General features: G+C 46.7%; 2 protein-coding genes across 4 annotated transcripts in view; one reads left to right on the forward strand and one right to left on the reverse strand.

Moving 5' to 3' along the window:
- Positions 1-658: 658 nt before the first annotated feature.
- On the forward strand, positions 659-2269 carry LOC130917491 (olfactory receptor 52P1-like). Of its 2 annotated transcripts, none has more exons than XM_057838954.1 (3): positions 659-697; positions 1070-1553; positions 1860-2269. In XM_057838954.1, exons 2-3 carry the CDS (start codon positions 1194-1196, stop codon positions 2244-2246), a joined length of 747 nt encoding a protein of 248 aa, XP_057694937.1. In that variant the 5' UTR covers positions 659-697; positions 1070-1193; the 3' UTR covers positions 2247-2269. The 2 variants fall into 2 exon arrangements, with proteins under 2 accessions (XP_057694937.1, XP_057694936.1); XM_057838953.1 differs by having other exon boundaries at positions 683-823.
- si:cabz01090165.1 (uncharacterized protein LOC100333421 homolog) overlaps positions 757-14555 on the reverse strand; it is a 54497-nt gene continuing 40698 nt past the window's right edge. Inside the window, exons 5-12 of one of the 2 annotated variants that reach the window (XR_009063478.1) lie at positions 12467-12633; positions 12157-12397; positions 11658-11870; positions 11269-11585; positions 9178-9361; positions 6356-6548; positions 5837-6107; positions 757-2687 (exon numbers count right to left, since the gene is read on the reverse strand). Coding sequence is in view for 1 of the 2 variants with exons in the window: in XM_057838952.1 (XP_057694935.1) it covers positions 5974-6107; positions 6356-6548; positions 9178-9361; positions 11269-11585; positions 11658-11870; positions 12157-12397; positions 12467-12633 (1449 nt within the window). In the remaining variant the exon portion in view is untranslated. The remainder of the gene's footprint in view (positions 2688-5836; positions 6108-6355; positions 6549-9177; positions 9362-11268; positions 11586-11657; positions 11871-12156; positions 12398-12466; positions 12634-14555) is intronic. The other variant, XM_057838952.1, reaches the window with a different exon arrangement.

Here is a 14555-nt window from a genome sequence, read left to right on the forward strand (position 1 = left end):
ACCAGACTTATGTGACTTTGACTTGACAACACCAGAGTCTCGTCCGCTATTTTGTCTCCAGTCATTTTTTTTTTCTTTTAGTCACCTAAACAGTACCTAGGTCCGGTTGCTGTTCTTCATGACAGGATGCCCCTCCTTCCCCAGGTGCGTCACTGCCGTCCTGCAGTTCCTTTCAGCCGGGAGATCTGCCGCTTCCTTGTTCTCATGCTTGCTGCCGCTGCTGCTTCTCGCCCAGCGCTGGCGCCGACTCCTCTTTGCGAGTTCCGATCTGTTTTTTTTTTTTTAGTTCGGACGGCGGGGTCACGTTGAGAGAGCCGGCGCTGGCGACCTGAGCGGCCATGATTTTCAACCTCTCTCTCCTCATTACTTGTTCTGCAGTGTTATTGTTACAGACTTTGAATCATTGAATGTTATTTTTTACTTTATTTTATTAATATGACATGATACATGTTTTTGGATAGTTATTTTGAGATTTAGGGCACAGGTGTCAAACCGATTTCAGAAAGGGGCAAGTGGGTGCAGGTTTGCTTTCCAACCGATGAAGAGGACACCTTTCCACCAATTAGATCTTTTACATGTGTAATCAGTTAAACTTTGTCAGGTGCTGCTTGTTTCAGCACAAAGTTCATTGGTTAAACTCTCTGCGTTGTATCGGTTGGAACAAAATCCAGCACCCACTTGGCCCTTTCTGGAATCGGTTTGACACCTGTGATTTAGGGTGTATTTGGGGGTACCTAAAGGGTTCATTCCGACTTAAGCGGAAATTCGGGTTACGTATAGCATAGGAACGGAATCGTTCGTAACCTGGGGACTACCTGTATAGGTAAAGTAAATTGCAATGACATTTTTTGGCCACAAGGGGGCACTGCGCCTCGTGGCCCCTCTCAAAACTCTATGTCTGCTCGTCAGCCCTTGTCTTTGTTCGGGTTAATCATATCACATTTTGCAACTGACAATGATACCGATGATGATGACAATAAATAAGAAGAAACCATTCATTGGGAAATGCCACTCTCACTCGTCTCGTGTATTTGAGTCCAGCCTAGTGTATCACCCCACTTTCTGACAGGTACCTTTTGATCTGCGCCCTTTGCCTGGTGGACCTGCTATCCTTGGGAGCCATCGTCCCCAGCGCGCTGGCGGTTCTGCTGGCGGAACGGAACGGCGTGTCGCTGGCCGGCTGCCTGGCGCAGATGTTCGCCACCCACTTCCTGTCGTCGGTGCAGTCCACCGTGCTGCTGGCCATGGCGCTCGACCGCTACGTGGCCATCTGCCGGCCGCTGTGCTACGAGCGGCTGGTGGGCCGGCGGGCGCTGCTGGCGCTGGCCCTTTTCACGGCAGCCCGCAGCGGCGCCGTCATGGGCACGTTGGTGGGCCTGGCGGGCTCGCTGCGCTTCTGCGCCTCCCGCGTCATCCGCCACTGTTACTGCGATCACATGGCGCTGGTTAGCCTGGCCTGCGGTGACACCCGACGCAGCGCCGCCGCCGGCGTGGCCGTCATCGCCTGCTTCGTGGGCGTGGACATCCCGCTCATCGTATTCTCCTACTTGAAGGTAATCTTTGGAAACATTTCACTTCCGGACGACTGAACCCTTTGCGTTTGAAGCTTGAAAAAAGTGCAGCAACCTTCTCTGTATCTCGGCCTGAACCGCGAAACGACGGCCGAGGGAGGAATCCTATGAATTTCTGGCCTCGCTAAACATTTACCTGGGGAAAGACACCCGACAGGTTTTGGAGCGCGCTCGTAGAAAAGCGCCGCTAAAGCCGTCGCTCTTTAAACGTTGCACGTGCTCTTTTGCCAGCCAGAAGTGCGCGACACATCGAGTTGAAATCTTATGTTTGCTTGTCTGTCAACTCAGATCTTGGGCGCCGCGGTCCGGGCGGCGGCCCACGGGAACGAGAGACGTAAGGCTTTTCACACCTGCGGTACCCACCTGATGGTGATGATGGTCTTCTACCTGGTGGGCACCGTCAGCTTCCTGTCGCACAACCTAAGTCTGTCCATCCCCACCGACGCCAACAGCGCCATGGGGCTCCTCTACATCCTGGTCCCGGCCGCCGCCAACCCCGTCATCTACGGGGTCCGCACGGCAGAGATCAGGAACGGCTTCCGCGGTCTCCTGGGCCTCAAGGACGTCACCGAAGCCAACTCAAAGTCCAAGGCCAGGGAAGAGACCCGGGTCAGGGTCAAGGCCATGGTCTCGCCTGCCAACGACGACGACCGCCGACAGTCATCCGACCAATAAAGGAGAGCGTGTTTGTGCATGTGCCGACAAGTTTTTCAATAAAAATATTTTTTATTTCTTTCTTTACAAATCCCACGTTGACTTTTCTCAGAACGCAAAAGTGTGACTCGACTCAAAAGTGCGGCGTATCGATGAAGCGAGAGCAGAACCGACTCGTGGCGGGCGCTGGTCACGTCCTGTGGAAAACTTCATTCAAACGCCCCTGCGACAAAAGTGCTTAAAAGTGAAACCAAGACAGACACTGGGAGAGCCGCTCCCTGACGGAATGAGTATTCCTATTTCAATCTTCTTCACGGAAAGTCTTGAAAGAACGTTCTTTCAGGGACGTCGTGTCCGTCCGTTTGCCCGAGTACTTTGGCCCGGCCCACGCCGTCTACAAAAGTCCTCGTCGGTAGCTGGCCTCATGAGTTCGGTGAGACTTTCCGTAGCCGGCGGCACCACCTGAGGGCAAAGCGTAATGAATGTTCGTTAGAATTGTGGTTGTGTGTTTTCACAGTAATTATCAATGCTTGTAATTGATTCAGCTGAACTGCAGGAGGCAGTGTTGCTCCGTTGTGGAAATACTGACTCAGTACTAATGCCATTCAAGTAACAGTGCGTTGAAATTGTGATATTTCAAAAACGGAGAGACAGCGGAAACGAAAAGTGTATTTGGTATGTGGCAAAATTGATTTTGCCATGTGGCAAAATGTATTTTGGTATCTGGCTTTTTTTTTGCCATGTGCATTATTTTTGGTATGTGGCAAAATGGATTTTGGCATGTGGCATTTCTTTCCCCATGTGTTATTTTTTTGGTATGTGGCAAAATTGATTTTGCCATGTGGCAAAATGTATTTTGGCATGTGTCATTTTATCGTATGTGGCAAAATGGATTTTGGTATGTGGCATTTTTTTTAGCCTCAGCCACTCATGGTTTTCTGCCATTTAAAATGAATAGGAAATATGGACGTTCGTAGCCATCAATGGCATAGCCTTATTTGGGTGCCAAATGAATGTCAATGCGCTGTAATGCAAAGTGTATGGTCAAAAATCAACACCATATGTTTTGCTGCCATTCAAAATGAATGGAAAATTTGGACGTGCATGGCCTGCAAAAATGCCACATGGCAAAAACAATTTTGCCACATACCAAATACCACTTTTTGTTCTCGGCAGTCCTGGAGAGATAGCGAGAACGAATGACAGCAAAGAGAGAACGAAAAGTGGTAAAAATGGATTTTGGTATGTGGCATTTTTTTGGTATTTGGCTTTTTTTTTTTTTTTTTTTTTTTTTTTTGCTATATGGCATTATATATGCACATCCATGCCATTGAGAGCTATGCACGTCCAAATTTTGCACTGTAATGGTAAGTATATGTTCCAAAATCACAGCCACACATGTTTTTCTGCCATTTAAAATGAATGGAAAATTTTGACGTTCGTAGCCTTCAGTGGCAAAGCCTTATTTGGGAACCGCTTGAATGTCAATGCGCTGTCATGTAAAGTGTATGGTTGAAAATCATAACCACATATTTTTCTGTCATTCAAAATGAATGGAAAATTTGGATGTGCATGGCCTTCAAAAATGCCATATACCAAAAAAAAAAAAAAAGCCACACACACAAAAAAAATGGCATATTCCAAAATCAATTTTTCCACAAAAAAATACATGACAAAATCAATTTTGCCACATACCAAAAAAAATCCATATGGCAAAAAAAAGCCACATGCAGAAATACATTTTGCCACATGTAACATGGCAAAAAAAAAAAAAAAAAAAGCCACATGGCAAAATCAATTTTGCCACATACCAAATACCAATTTGTCATTCTCGGCACTGCTGGAGTCACTCTAACGATTAGTGGCGTGCTCTTTTTCTTTCTTTCTGCCAGTTCATCAAAATAATGCAAAAGAATAGTGTGAAGACAAAACTAAAACTCATAACTACAAAATGGGGAAAATGTATGAATGAAAAAATTTCAAGGAAGCAAAAAAAAACAAAACAAAAAAAAAAAACAATATTTAACCTAAAAAATTAAATGCTAGCCGGGTATCAAACCGGTCCTCAAAGGGCTGCACCAATCTGGTGTCTTACAAATGTAATCAGTTGATTGCAGTCAGGTGCTGCTTGTTTTAGCAGAAACCTCATTACGAACCAAGATGGACCAACAGTCTGCGCTGGATCTGTTGGAACAAAGACGAGGACCCGCTGGGCCCTTTGTGGAATCGGTTTGACGCCCCTGTGCTAACCTAACCTGACAAAACAATGCCCCTATCGAACTGAAACAGCAAAATGAGTTTAAAGTGTATATGACACCAGAAAGCATGTTTATTACATGCAGTATTTAATCCTCCTGAATGAAATTCACTGCTTGGATGTATGCGGAAGTGATTCTTCAACTTTTTGAATCCCGTGCTATAAAAATGAGTGACTTCCGGCCAGAGTCTCGGATTGAGGAAGAAGGCTGATGTGACATCAGCAGATGAGATAATCTTAACTATACAGTCATACTATTGTATGCAGAAGGACTGCCAATTCAGCTGATTTTGTGGATTAATTCGTTTATTTTTCACGTCACGCCACCCTAGTGTGCTGCAGGCTTTTGTTACTACACCAACGAGAGTGGTGTGAGCCTTTTGGTGTTTCCAAAAGATCCTGTTCACCGCGAAGAATGGGCAAAATACGTCCGACAATCGAGGGACCATTTGACGGACAAGGAAGTAAGGTAAGTGTTTTAAATTGCTGTCAAATACTGGAATCATGGACCATGGTTTTAATAAGTCGCTTGCATTTTTATGGCTGACAATGCTTGCCGTCGGCCGGTGAAGCAGGAAGCGGTTGCCTTCATCGACCGGCGACAAATGGCGTGCGACAAGCTGGCGGTCATCGGTTGATGAAGGCGGGAGTGATTGCCTTCATCGACAGGTGACTGCGGCGTGTGACAAGTCGCCTGATATTGGCCAGTAAGTCCGCCGAGAATCAGCCTTTTCGGCGTTCATTCCCCTGCTGCGTCCTCGGCAACAAACACTCCCGCCGGATGTTCGTTGACGTTGCCCTGGGTCTGGCGGGACTGCTCGCCAAGGCCGCAGCAGGGGAATGACGAGCCGTCACGTCCGCTGAAACTTGCTCGCCGCCGGAGGCTGGCCGATCGGTGAAGGCAATCACTCCCGCTGCCGTGTGTGACTAGAATGGGGGTAGTTTTGTGTGCTTTTAATTTTTTTTTTTGCCTGTTCGAAAGGCGATGAAGAGACTTGGAAGAGCCGTTGGGTTCGGGTTAGCATGTAGCCTAGCTCTCACGCCTCCTCTTTTGTTCACACTTTTTCCTCCGTCACTGAGACCGCAGCAGGGAAATGACAAAAGCCGGGTTAGGCTAAAATACCGTTCGATAAGTTTAAGAAGTCTGCAGTTTTGACCATTATGCAGTTATTTAGCCCTGTCATATTGAACATATGCATTTTTAATGTTTCATATTCCATTTAGCACAAGACTTTTATGTCATGACCATACAATTTATATAGCAATCGGGGGGAAAAAAATACTTATACAAAGAATATCTTGGTGTCATATACACTTTAAAGGGTGAGTGTTGAGTTCGGTGAGTTGAACTGACCGGCGCGGGGCGTCGCTTGTCGCTGCCCCGCCCGTCTCGGCTCCGGGCGCCAGTGTCAAATGAAAAGAAAAAAAGTCTGCGTGTGAGCGGCAAGGGGGCACGGCGTACTGGCTTAGCTCGACCCTTGCTTCTATTGGTTATTGCGAGGCGGCGGTGGCGGCATCGCCGTAGCGGGCGCCGTCCAAATCCACAGGAGTTCCGCGGACGTCGGTGGCGGCGGGAGACGGCCCGTCCGCTGTCGACGATGACAGCCGGCGTCCTTTGTGAGTGCCTGCGAGACAACAAGAGAAACGTTAAATTTCAAGGGCAGGAAAAGCTAGCCTTATCACAGCCTGCCTCTCTCTCAGATAAAGAATAGAGCGAAGGCTCTCGGGCGTGTCCCGAGCGGCCGACGTGACAAAACGGACTACCCCGAAAAGGCCGGTGGCAGCAGCTCGGCTCGGGTCCAAATGCAACAAAGAGATGACTCCTGATCTTAAATCTTTGAAGATTTTATCACAAGAAGTGCCCGCACATCACCTTGTCCCAAAGGCGGCGGGTTGTTGGCTCCGCCCCCGTTGGTCTGCGAGCAGACATGAGCGTGTCGGGCGGCGTCGTGTTTGTGGTCCTGGTTATTGTGCAGCTTATATTTCATCAGCAGAATGAAGATGAAGACCAAAACGGATGCCACGATGATGCCGCCCAGGATCAGGATCATGGTGCCTCCCAAAAACTGAAACAAAACAAAATTATATGCACGTGTGTGAGAAATATAAGAGAGCGAGAATGAAAAGTGGTATTTGGTATGTCGCAAAATGGCTGTTGGCATGTGGCATTTTTTTGGCATGTGGCATTTTTTTGGTATTTTGGTACGTGGCAAAATGGAGTTTGATATGTGGCATTTTTTTAGTATGTGGCAAAATGGATTTTGGTATGGCATTTTTTTTTTAGTATGTGGCAGAATGGATTTTGGTACGTGGCATTTTTTTTTAGTATGTGGCAGAATGGATTTTGGTATGTGGCATTTCTTTTGGTATGCGGCAAAATGGGTTTTGGTATGTGGCATTTTTTTGTATGTGGCAAAATCGATTTTGGCATGTAGCATTTTTTTGAATGTGCCATTTTTTTGTCATATGGCTTTTGGCATGGGGGAAAAATTGATTTTGGCATGATGCTTTTTCTGGGCATGTGGCATTTTCTATTTGTTATTTATGTTATCTATTTGTTTGTTGCATGTGCCATCGATTTTGGCATGTGGCATTTTTTTTGGTATGTGGCATTTTTTTGGGCATGTGGCAAAGTGGATTTTGGTATGCGGCATTTTTTGTGGCATGTGGCAAAATGGCTTTTGTTATGTGGCAAAATCGATTTAGGTATGTGGCATTTTTTTTTTTTTTGGTATGTGGCAAAATGGATTTTGGTATGCCATTTTTTTTAGTAAGTGGCAGTAGGGATTTTGGTATGTGGCATCTCTTTTGGTATGCGGCAAAATGGCTTTTGGTGTGTGACATTTTTTTGTATATGGCAAAATCGATTTTGGCATGTAGCATGTTTTTGAATGTGCCATTTTTTTGGCATGTGGCTTTTGGCTTTTTCGGGGCATGTGGCATTTTCTATTTGTTATTTATGTTATCTATTTGTTTGTTGTATGCGTAATGGATTTTGGCATGTGGCATTTCTTTGGTATGTGGCAAAATGGATTTTGATATGTGGCATTTTTTTGGGGCATGTGGCAAAGTGGATTTTGGTGTGTGGCATTTTTTTGGCATGTGACAAAATGGCTTTTGGTATGTGGCAAAATATGGCATTTTTTTTAGTATGTGGCAGATTGGATTTTGGTATGTGGCATTTCTTTTGGTATGCGGCAAAATGGGTTTTGGTATGTGGCATTTTTTTGTATGTGGCAAAATCAATTTTGGCATGTCACATTTTTTTTAATGTTAGGGTTAGGGTTTAGGGTTAATTTTTTTGGCATGTGGCTTTTGGTATGTGGGAAAAAATGATTTTGGCATGTGGCTTTTTCGGGTCATGTGGCATTTTTTATTTGTTATTTATGTTATCTATTTGTTGTATGCGTTATGGATTTTGGCATGTGGCATTTTTTTTGGTATGTGGCAAAATGGATTTTGATATGTGGCATTTTTTTTGGGCATGTGGCAAAGTGGATTTTGGTGTGTGGCATTTTTTTGGCATGTGACAAAATGGCTTTTGTTATGTGGCAAAATTGATTTAGGCATGTGGCATTTTTTTTTTTGGTATGTGGCAAAATATGGCATTTTTTTTAGTATGTGGCAGATTGGATTTTGGTATGTGGCATTTCTTTTGGTATGCGGCAAAATGGGTTTTGGTATGTTGCATTTTTTTGTATGTGGCAAAATCAATTTTGGCATGTCGCATTTTTTTGAATGTTAGGGTTAGGGTTTAGGGTTTAGGGTTAGGGTTAATTTTTTTGGCATGTGGCTTTTGGTATGTGGAAAAAAATGATTTTGGCATGTGGCTTTTTCGGGTCATGTGGCATTTTTTATTTGTTATTTATGTTATCTATTTGTTGTATGCGTTATGGATTTTGGCATGTGGCATTTTTTTTGGTATGTGGCAAAATGGATTTTGATATGTGGCTTTTTTTGGGGGGGGCATGTGGCAAAGTGGATTTAGGCATGTGGCATTTTTTTTGGCATGTGGCAAAATGGATTTTGGTATGTGGCATTTTTTTTGCATGTGGCAAAATGGCTTTTGTTATGTGGCAAAATCGATTTAGGCATGTGGCATTTTTTGGGGCATGTGGCATTAGCAAAATTTTTTTTTTTTTTTGGTAAATTGCATTTTTTCAGGCCATGCACGTCCATGCCATTGTTGGCTATGCACGTCCAAATTTTCCATTCGCTTTGAATGACAGAAACACATGTGGTTGTGATTTTTGACCATACACTTTAAAAACAGCGCATTTACATTCAACTGGCACCCAGGTCAGGCTATGCCATTAACGGCTACGCACGTCCAAATTTCCATCCCATATACTACTTTTCGTTCTTGGCCCTGCTGAAATATAGAGGCTGGCATTTTCAGGGAGTCAACAAATCCCAGATTGGGCAGGAGCGGATGGCAATTTTGACAACAAAGTCATGCGGATGGGAACTCTGACAACAAAGTAATGTGGAAAGCCGTCCGCTCCGGGTGAGTTTTAAGCTCTGCTGTATCTCTAAACGTACTACACTGATCTCCCCCCTGGCAAGTGCAGGTAAAGCTTACTTTTACACTTGCCGGTGAACGCAACGCTAAGGACGCGCGACGGGGGAAGAAAGGACAGAAGTGAGAAATAGCGTGAGTGAAGGGCATTTAATCATTCCCGCGTCAACCCCTACCTGGTCTCGGATGGAGTGACATCGTCCGTACTCGGGTTCTGTGGTGAAGGCCACGCATCCTACCATCTTGGTTCCCGTCAAGGCGGTGAGACCGTCGTCGTAGACGGCCAGGACGCACAAGTCGTAGTCGCGCGACGACGCCAGGTCGCCCAGCTGGAAGTACTTGCGAACGGCCGGGATCATCCTGCCGAGGGGAAGTCGAGCAAAGCCCCGACGTCAATCCAGGATCGCTCAACTTGACCAAAAAGCATGTTTATTTCATATTTCACGCAGTGTTTTATGCTCCTGAATGAAGTGGACCGCTTGGATGTGTGTGGAAGCGATCGTTTTATCTATTCAATTCTTGATTCCCACGCCATGAAAATGAGTGACTTCCGGCTTCAGTCTCACAATACAACATTGTTTTATAGCATGCAGACGGCCTGCGGATTCAGCTGATTTTGCGGATTAGATTTGTTTATTTTTTGCATCACGCCAGCCAAACGGCTGCAGGCTTTTGTAGCTGCACCAGGGAAAGGCGTGTGAGCCTTTTTCGGTTTCAGAAAGTTTCCGTTCACCCCGAGATCAGCCAAGACAAGTGTGCGAGAACTGTAAGACCATTGGGCTTACGAGGATGTGAGTAAACATCGTGTTTTGTATTATGTCAAATACTGGGATCATGGCACACGTTTTCATATGGAGGTGGCTTGCATTTTGTGGCTGACAATGCTCCTTGTCCACCGAGAATGCCACCCGGCCGACGACCGGCGTCTTGCCGCACACCTCCCCGCCGGGAGAGCGCTGTACTCGGCTTATTGCCCTCTTTGTGTGCCCGGTTTTCTGTCAAATGTTCAAACCCATCAGAAATTGCAACTTTGTGTTAAAAATGGCCATGAATACAGCAATTACACACATTTTTTAAATAAAGGACTATTTACTTACGTTTGATCATGGACGGACATGTAGAAAAGTTCTCCTCAGACACATCCTGCCATGTTAGCTGCACAACAACTGCACGCCATTCTCTCACTGTTTACATCTTCGCCATGTAGTAAAGCATTATCTTACGCCATATTCGTGTTAACCATGTGGCAGCTACGCGCTCCCCCAATGTCGGCCGGTTTGTCCGGCGGTCATTGTCCAGCTGCTTCCATGCAAATGAGCCCTCTGCCCGCAGCAGGGGAACGACGACCTGTAACTTGTTCGCCGCCGGGCGGGTTGCCGATCGGCAAAGACAATTGACAACCCCGCTGCCGTGTGAAAGGATCCGGACTAGTTTTGTGTGATTTTTCGCTTCGAAAACTTTGAAACATCACTCGGTTTGGTCTAGCATGTCGGCTAGCTGTCACGCTTCTTGGTTTGTTTACATTCTCCGAAGCCGGGGCAGGGAAATGACAAAAGCCTGACTAAGTACGGTGGCATAAAATATCGTTCGTAGTTGACAGTTTTGACCACTATGGAGTAATTTTGCCATTTCGTACTGAATAAATGCATTTTTATTATTTTATATTCCATTTAGCACAAGACTGTTAATTGTTATGACCATACCATTTATTTAGCTATTGGGGAAAAATACTTGGATAAAAAGAATATCCTGTCAAAATATTGGAGTAGAGAGACATAAACAATGACATTTTGCGGCTCTCTTCGTCGCATTTTGCTCGTTCTGAATAATTCCCCCTCAATGGGCTGAATTGTAAATCAGATGAAACAGTGACCCTGCTGACGTCATCCTCCTGTTAGGGACGCTACAGCCCTCTCATGGTAGGCGTGGCTAAATGGTGGATTAAAAGACTATTTTCTCGTCATCTGCATTTTGCCAAATTGTTGTATATAGTCGAATCGTCTCAAAATATGATTCTAATTCACATTATTATGCTATTTAAGACTTTTTTTTTTAATCCTGTCATACGCACTTTAAGGTGCTTTCGGATCGTCCAGAGCTCAGCGTGCGCATCCGGAAAAACTGGGCTGTTTCAGAGCTGATTTGGCCCCTACGACCCAAGGACGTCAAACTCTCGACTATCTCATTGTTTACAAAATCATTAATTTGAATATTCTAAAGGTCATCTTCACTTCTGGCCCGCATGGCTCTAAAATGTAGTTAATCACCTGTATATGAGGACATCGTCGGCAGAGCTGTTGTACTGGATCTGGTAGGCGCGTACGCCAGGGACGTGGTTCTGAGCGGGCCACGTGACCAGGGCGCCGCTGGCCGTCAGTTGGGATACGCTGACCTGCCGCTGGCCCACGCGCGCTTGACCCCCGCCGGCGTTGGACTGGATGGAGGTGGGCACGTCCGAGGGCCCCGGGTCGGCCCGCTCCGGCGGCCCGGGATCCGAACGCGGCGAGGGATTGACCACCAGCTCCACCGGCGCCGTGGCCTCACCGGCCGCGTTGGAGGCGATGCACGTGAACTTGCCCGAATCCTGCGTGAGACAGAAGTTAGGAGAGCGGCTGAGCGGCAGCGGAGGGACTGTGTCTTTCCCCGTCACGCCGACCTTGACGGAAGCCTTCAGGATGTCCAGCGAGCCGTTTTCGTAGCAGATGGTGCGCGAAGTGTTGCCCATCAGCTTCCCGTCGGGGCCGACCCAGTGCGTGGAGGGTTCCGGGTCGCCCATGGACTTGCAGCGCAGGCTCACCTCCTGGCCCTCCATCACGAACATCTTGGACGTGTGGCGGGTGATCATCGGCGGCTCGCACACAAACTCCTCCTACGGGAAGCGAGACGCGTTGTTAGATATTCCCGCAGGAAAAGGACGCCCGTAGCCCTGAATGGGGCGTTTCCGCTCCCTCCCGCTGCCTATTTCCATTTGGCTTCCTTGGCCGCAGAGTAAATGGGCAAATTGCGCCACCTTCAACTTGCTTTGCCAGCCTAATGTTTACCAGATAGCAAAGTTTTGGCTTATTTCTTTTTGCAAATATTTCATTTTTTGGTCTTCAACGGTCTATCAAAGGGACTTTCACAGGTCACTAATAGACGGGGCGAGTAAGCTATACCTCTCTGATGGTCCAGAAGTACTTCCCGGCAAGGTCCCTCGGAGAGGCGCACGTCTCCAGGTCGTCCTCGCGCGTCAGCCGGCGTAACCACACCAACTCGCAATTGCAGTGTAGCGGATTGCCGCCGAAGCTCAGAACCAAGGCGCTCAGCGGCGAGCCCTTCATCTTGGCGTACACCGGGATGCGCAGGAAGAGCGGGTCGGGCGGGATCTTCTTCAGTTTGTTGGACGTCATGTCCAGCCTGATCGCAGCAAACAGACGCTTCGTCAAGCGGAACGAGACGAGCCGGGCGGGGAGAGGCGGCCGCTACCTGGCTAGCTTGTGCAGATTGGAGAAGATTCCCTCGGGAACGCTCTCGATCAAGTTGTGGTCCAGGCTGAGCGTGTTGACGCTCACCAGCAGGGAGACGGTCTCCCACGGGACCTCCGCCAGGTTGTTGTAGCTCAGGTCCAGGTCCTCCAGGGTCTCCAGAAAGTCCTGCCGGGTTCAAACACACGTACAATTGCTGTACAAAAATGGTTGCAAATGATTATTTCTCATCATTTCAGCCGTTGGAGGAGTATTTCGTTGCACTTGTATTTCACACTTTTAATAACGACAGCCTCTAGTGCCGGCATAAAAAGGTCACCTTGTCTCTTTTCTCTCTCTGATCTTGTAGATCTATGCCGTTCCTAGCAGGGAGGGGTTAGCACGCTCTTGCGTAAGGCAGACGATAACTGCCGTTCATCTGTGACCTCATTTAAGAAGAAAGCGCTTCTGAACCTTCCCAGCACGCCACTTTTGCTTCATTTGTACGTGTCCCGTAAAGCTTTTGCCTTTTTCCTCTCACCATCGACTACATCAGGGATCCCCAACCAAAGGGCCGGGGACCGGTACTGGTCCGTGGCACATTTGCTACCGGCTCGCAGAGAAGTAATAAATCATTTTGATAAGGACCGCCACAATCTGGCCTTTGCCACTTGACACAGCAGTATGCCTATCTACTCTATTGACTAATCTGAGTAGAGATTTGTGTACATTGCCGTCTAGTGGTTGGCCGCCATTACTGCTGTGTTTGCACAACTATACAGTAGCAGCCCAGCGTCAGTCAATTAAACAGTAACCTCACAGTGCTGGTCAAAGGTATTGGCATCCCTGCAATTCTGTCAGATAATGCACAATTTTCCCCAGAAAATGATTGCAATTACAAATGGTTTGGTAGTAATATCTTCATTTATTTTGCTTGCAATGAAAAAACACAAAAGAGAATGGATTTTTTTCCCCAATCATTATCATTTTACACAAAATTCCAAAAATGGACCGGACAAAAGTATTGGCACCCTTTGTGACGCTTCTCTAATTTGTATAATTAACAGCACCTGTTACTTACCTGTGGCACATAACAGGTGGTGGCAATAACAAAATCACACTTGCCACCAGTTAAAATGGATTAAAGTGGACTCAACCTCTTTTTAGTGTCCTTGTGTGTACCATATTGAGCATGGACATAAGAAAGAAGACCAAAGAACTGTCTGAGGACTTGAGAAGCAAAATTGTGAGGAAGCATGGGAGATCTCAAGTGTACAAGTCCATCTCCAAAGACCTGAATGTTCCTGTGTCATCAGTAAGTGTAAAGCCCACGGCACTGTGGCTAACCTCCCTAGATGTGGACGGAAAGGAAAAATTGACGAGAGATTTCAACGAAAGATTGTGCGGATAGTGGATAAAGAGCCTCGACTAACATCCAAACAAGTTCAAGCTGTCCCGCAGTCCGAGGGTACGACAGTGTCAACCCGTACTATCCGTCGGCGTCTGAATGAAAAGGGTCTCTATGGTAGTATTCCCAGGAAGACCCCACTGCTGACCCAGAGACATAAAAAAGCCAGGCGAGGCCTTCAAAGAAAAGAACACGGTCCTCACAGTCAATCATGACGGAGGTTCCCGGATGTTTTGGGGTTGCTTTGCTAACTCTGGCACTGGTTGACCGTGTGCATGGCATTATGAAGTCTTAAGACAACCAACAAATTTAGCAGCATAGTGCAGGGCCAAGTGTGAGAAAGCTGGGTGTCCCTCAGAGATCATGGGTCTTCCAGCAGGACAATGACCCAAAACACACAAGAAAATGTTTCAGAGAAAGCACTGGAGACTTCTAAAGTGGCCAGCAATGAGTCCAGACCTGAATCCCATGTGAAGGGAATAGCTACCGTTCTCACACACACCATATAATTGTTTGCATTAGTCTAACACATTCATCTAACTATAGTTTAGGCAGACTTTACTCCGTGCCCTTGAACACAGTAAAGTGAATCACCTTATCGGCGCTCATGAGGGGGAAAAGGAAAACTGGTACTGTTTCTCGTAGGCACCGTCTAACTGTTTGCATTACTCAAACACACGTAATATAATTAATCAGGGAATAG

The sequence above is a fragment of the Corythoichthys intestinalis genome, chromosome 6 (genome assembly GCF_030265065.1).
Source record: "Corythoichthys intestinalis isolate RoL2023-P3 chromosome 6, ASM3026506v1, whole genome shotgun sequence".
NCBI lineage: Eukaryota > Metazoa > Chordata > Actinopteri > Syngnathiformes > Syngnathidae > Corythoichthys > Corythoichthys intestinalis.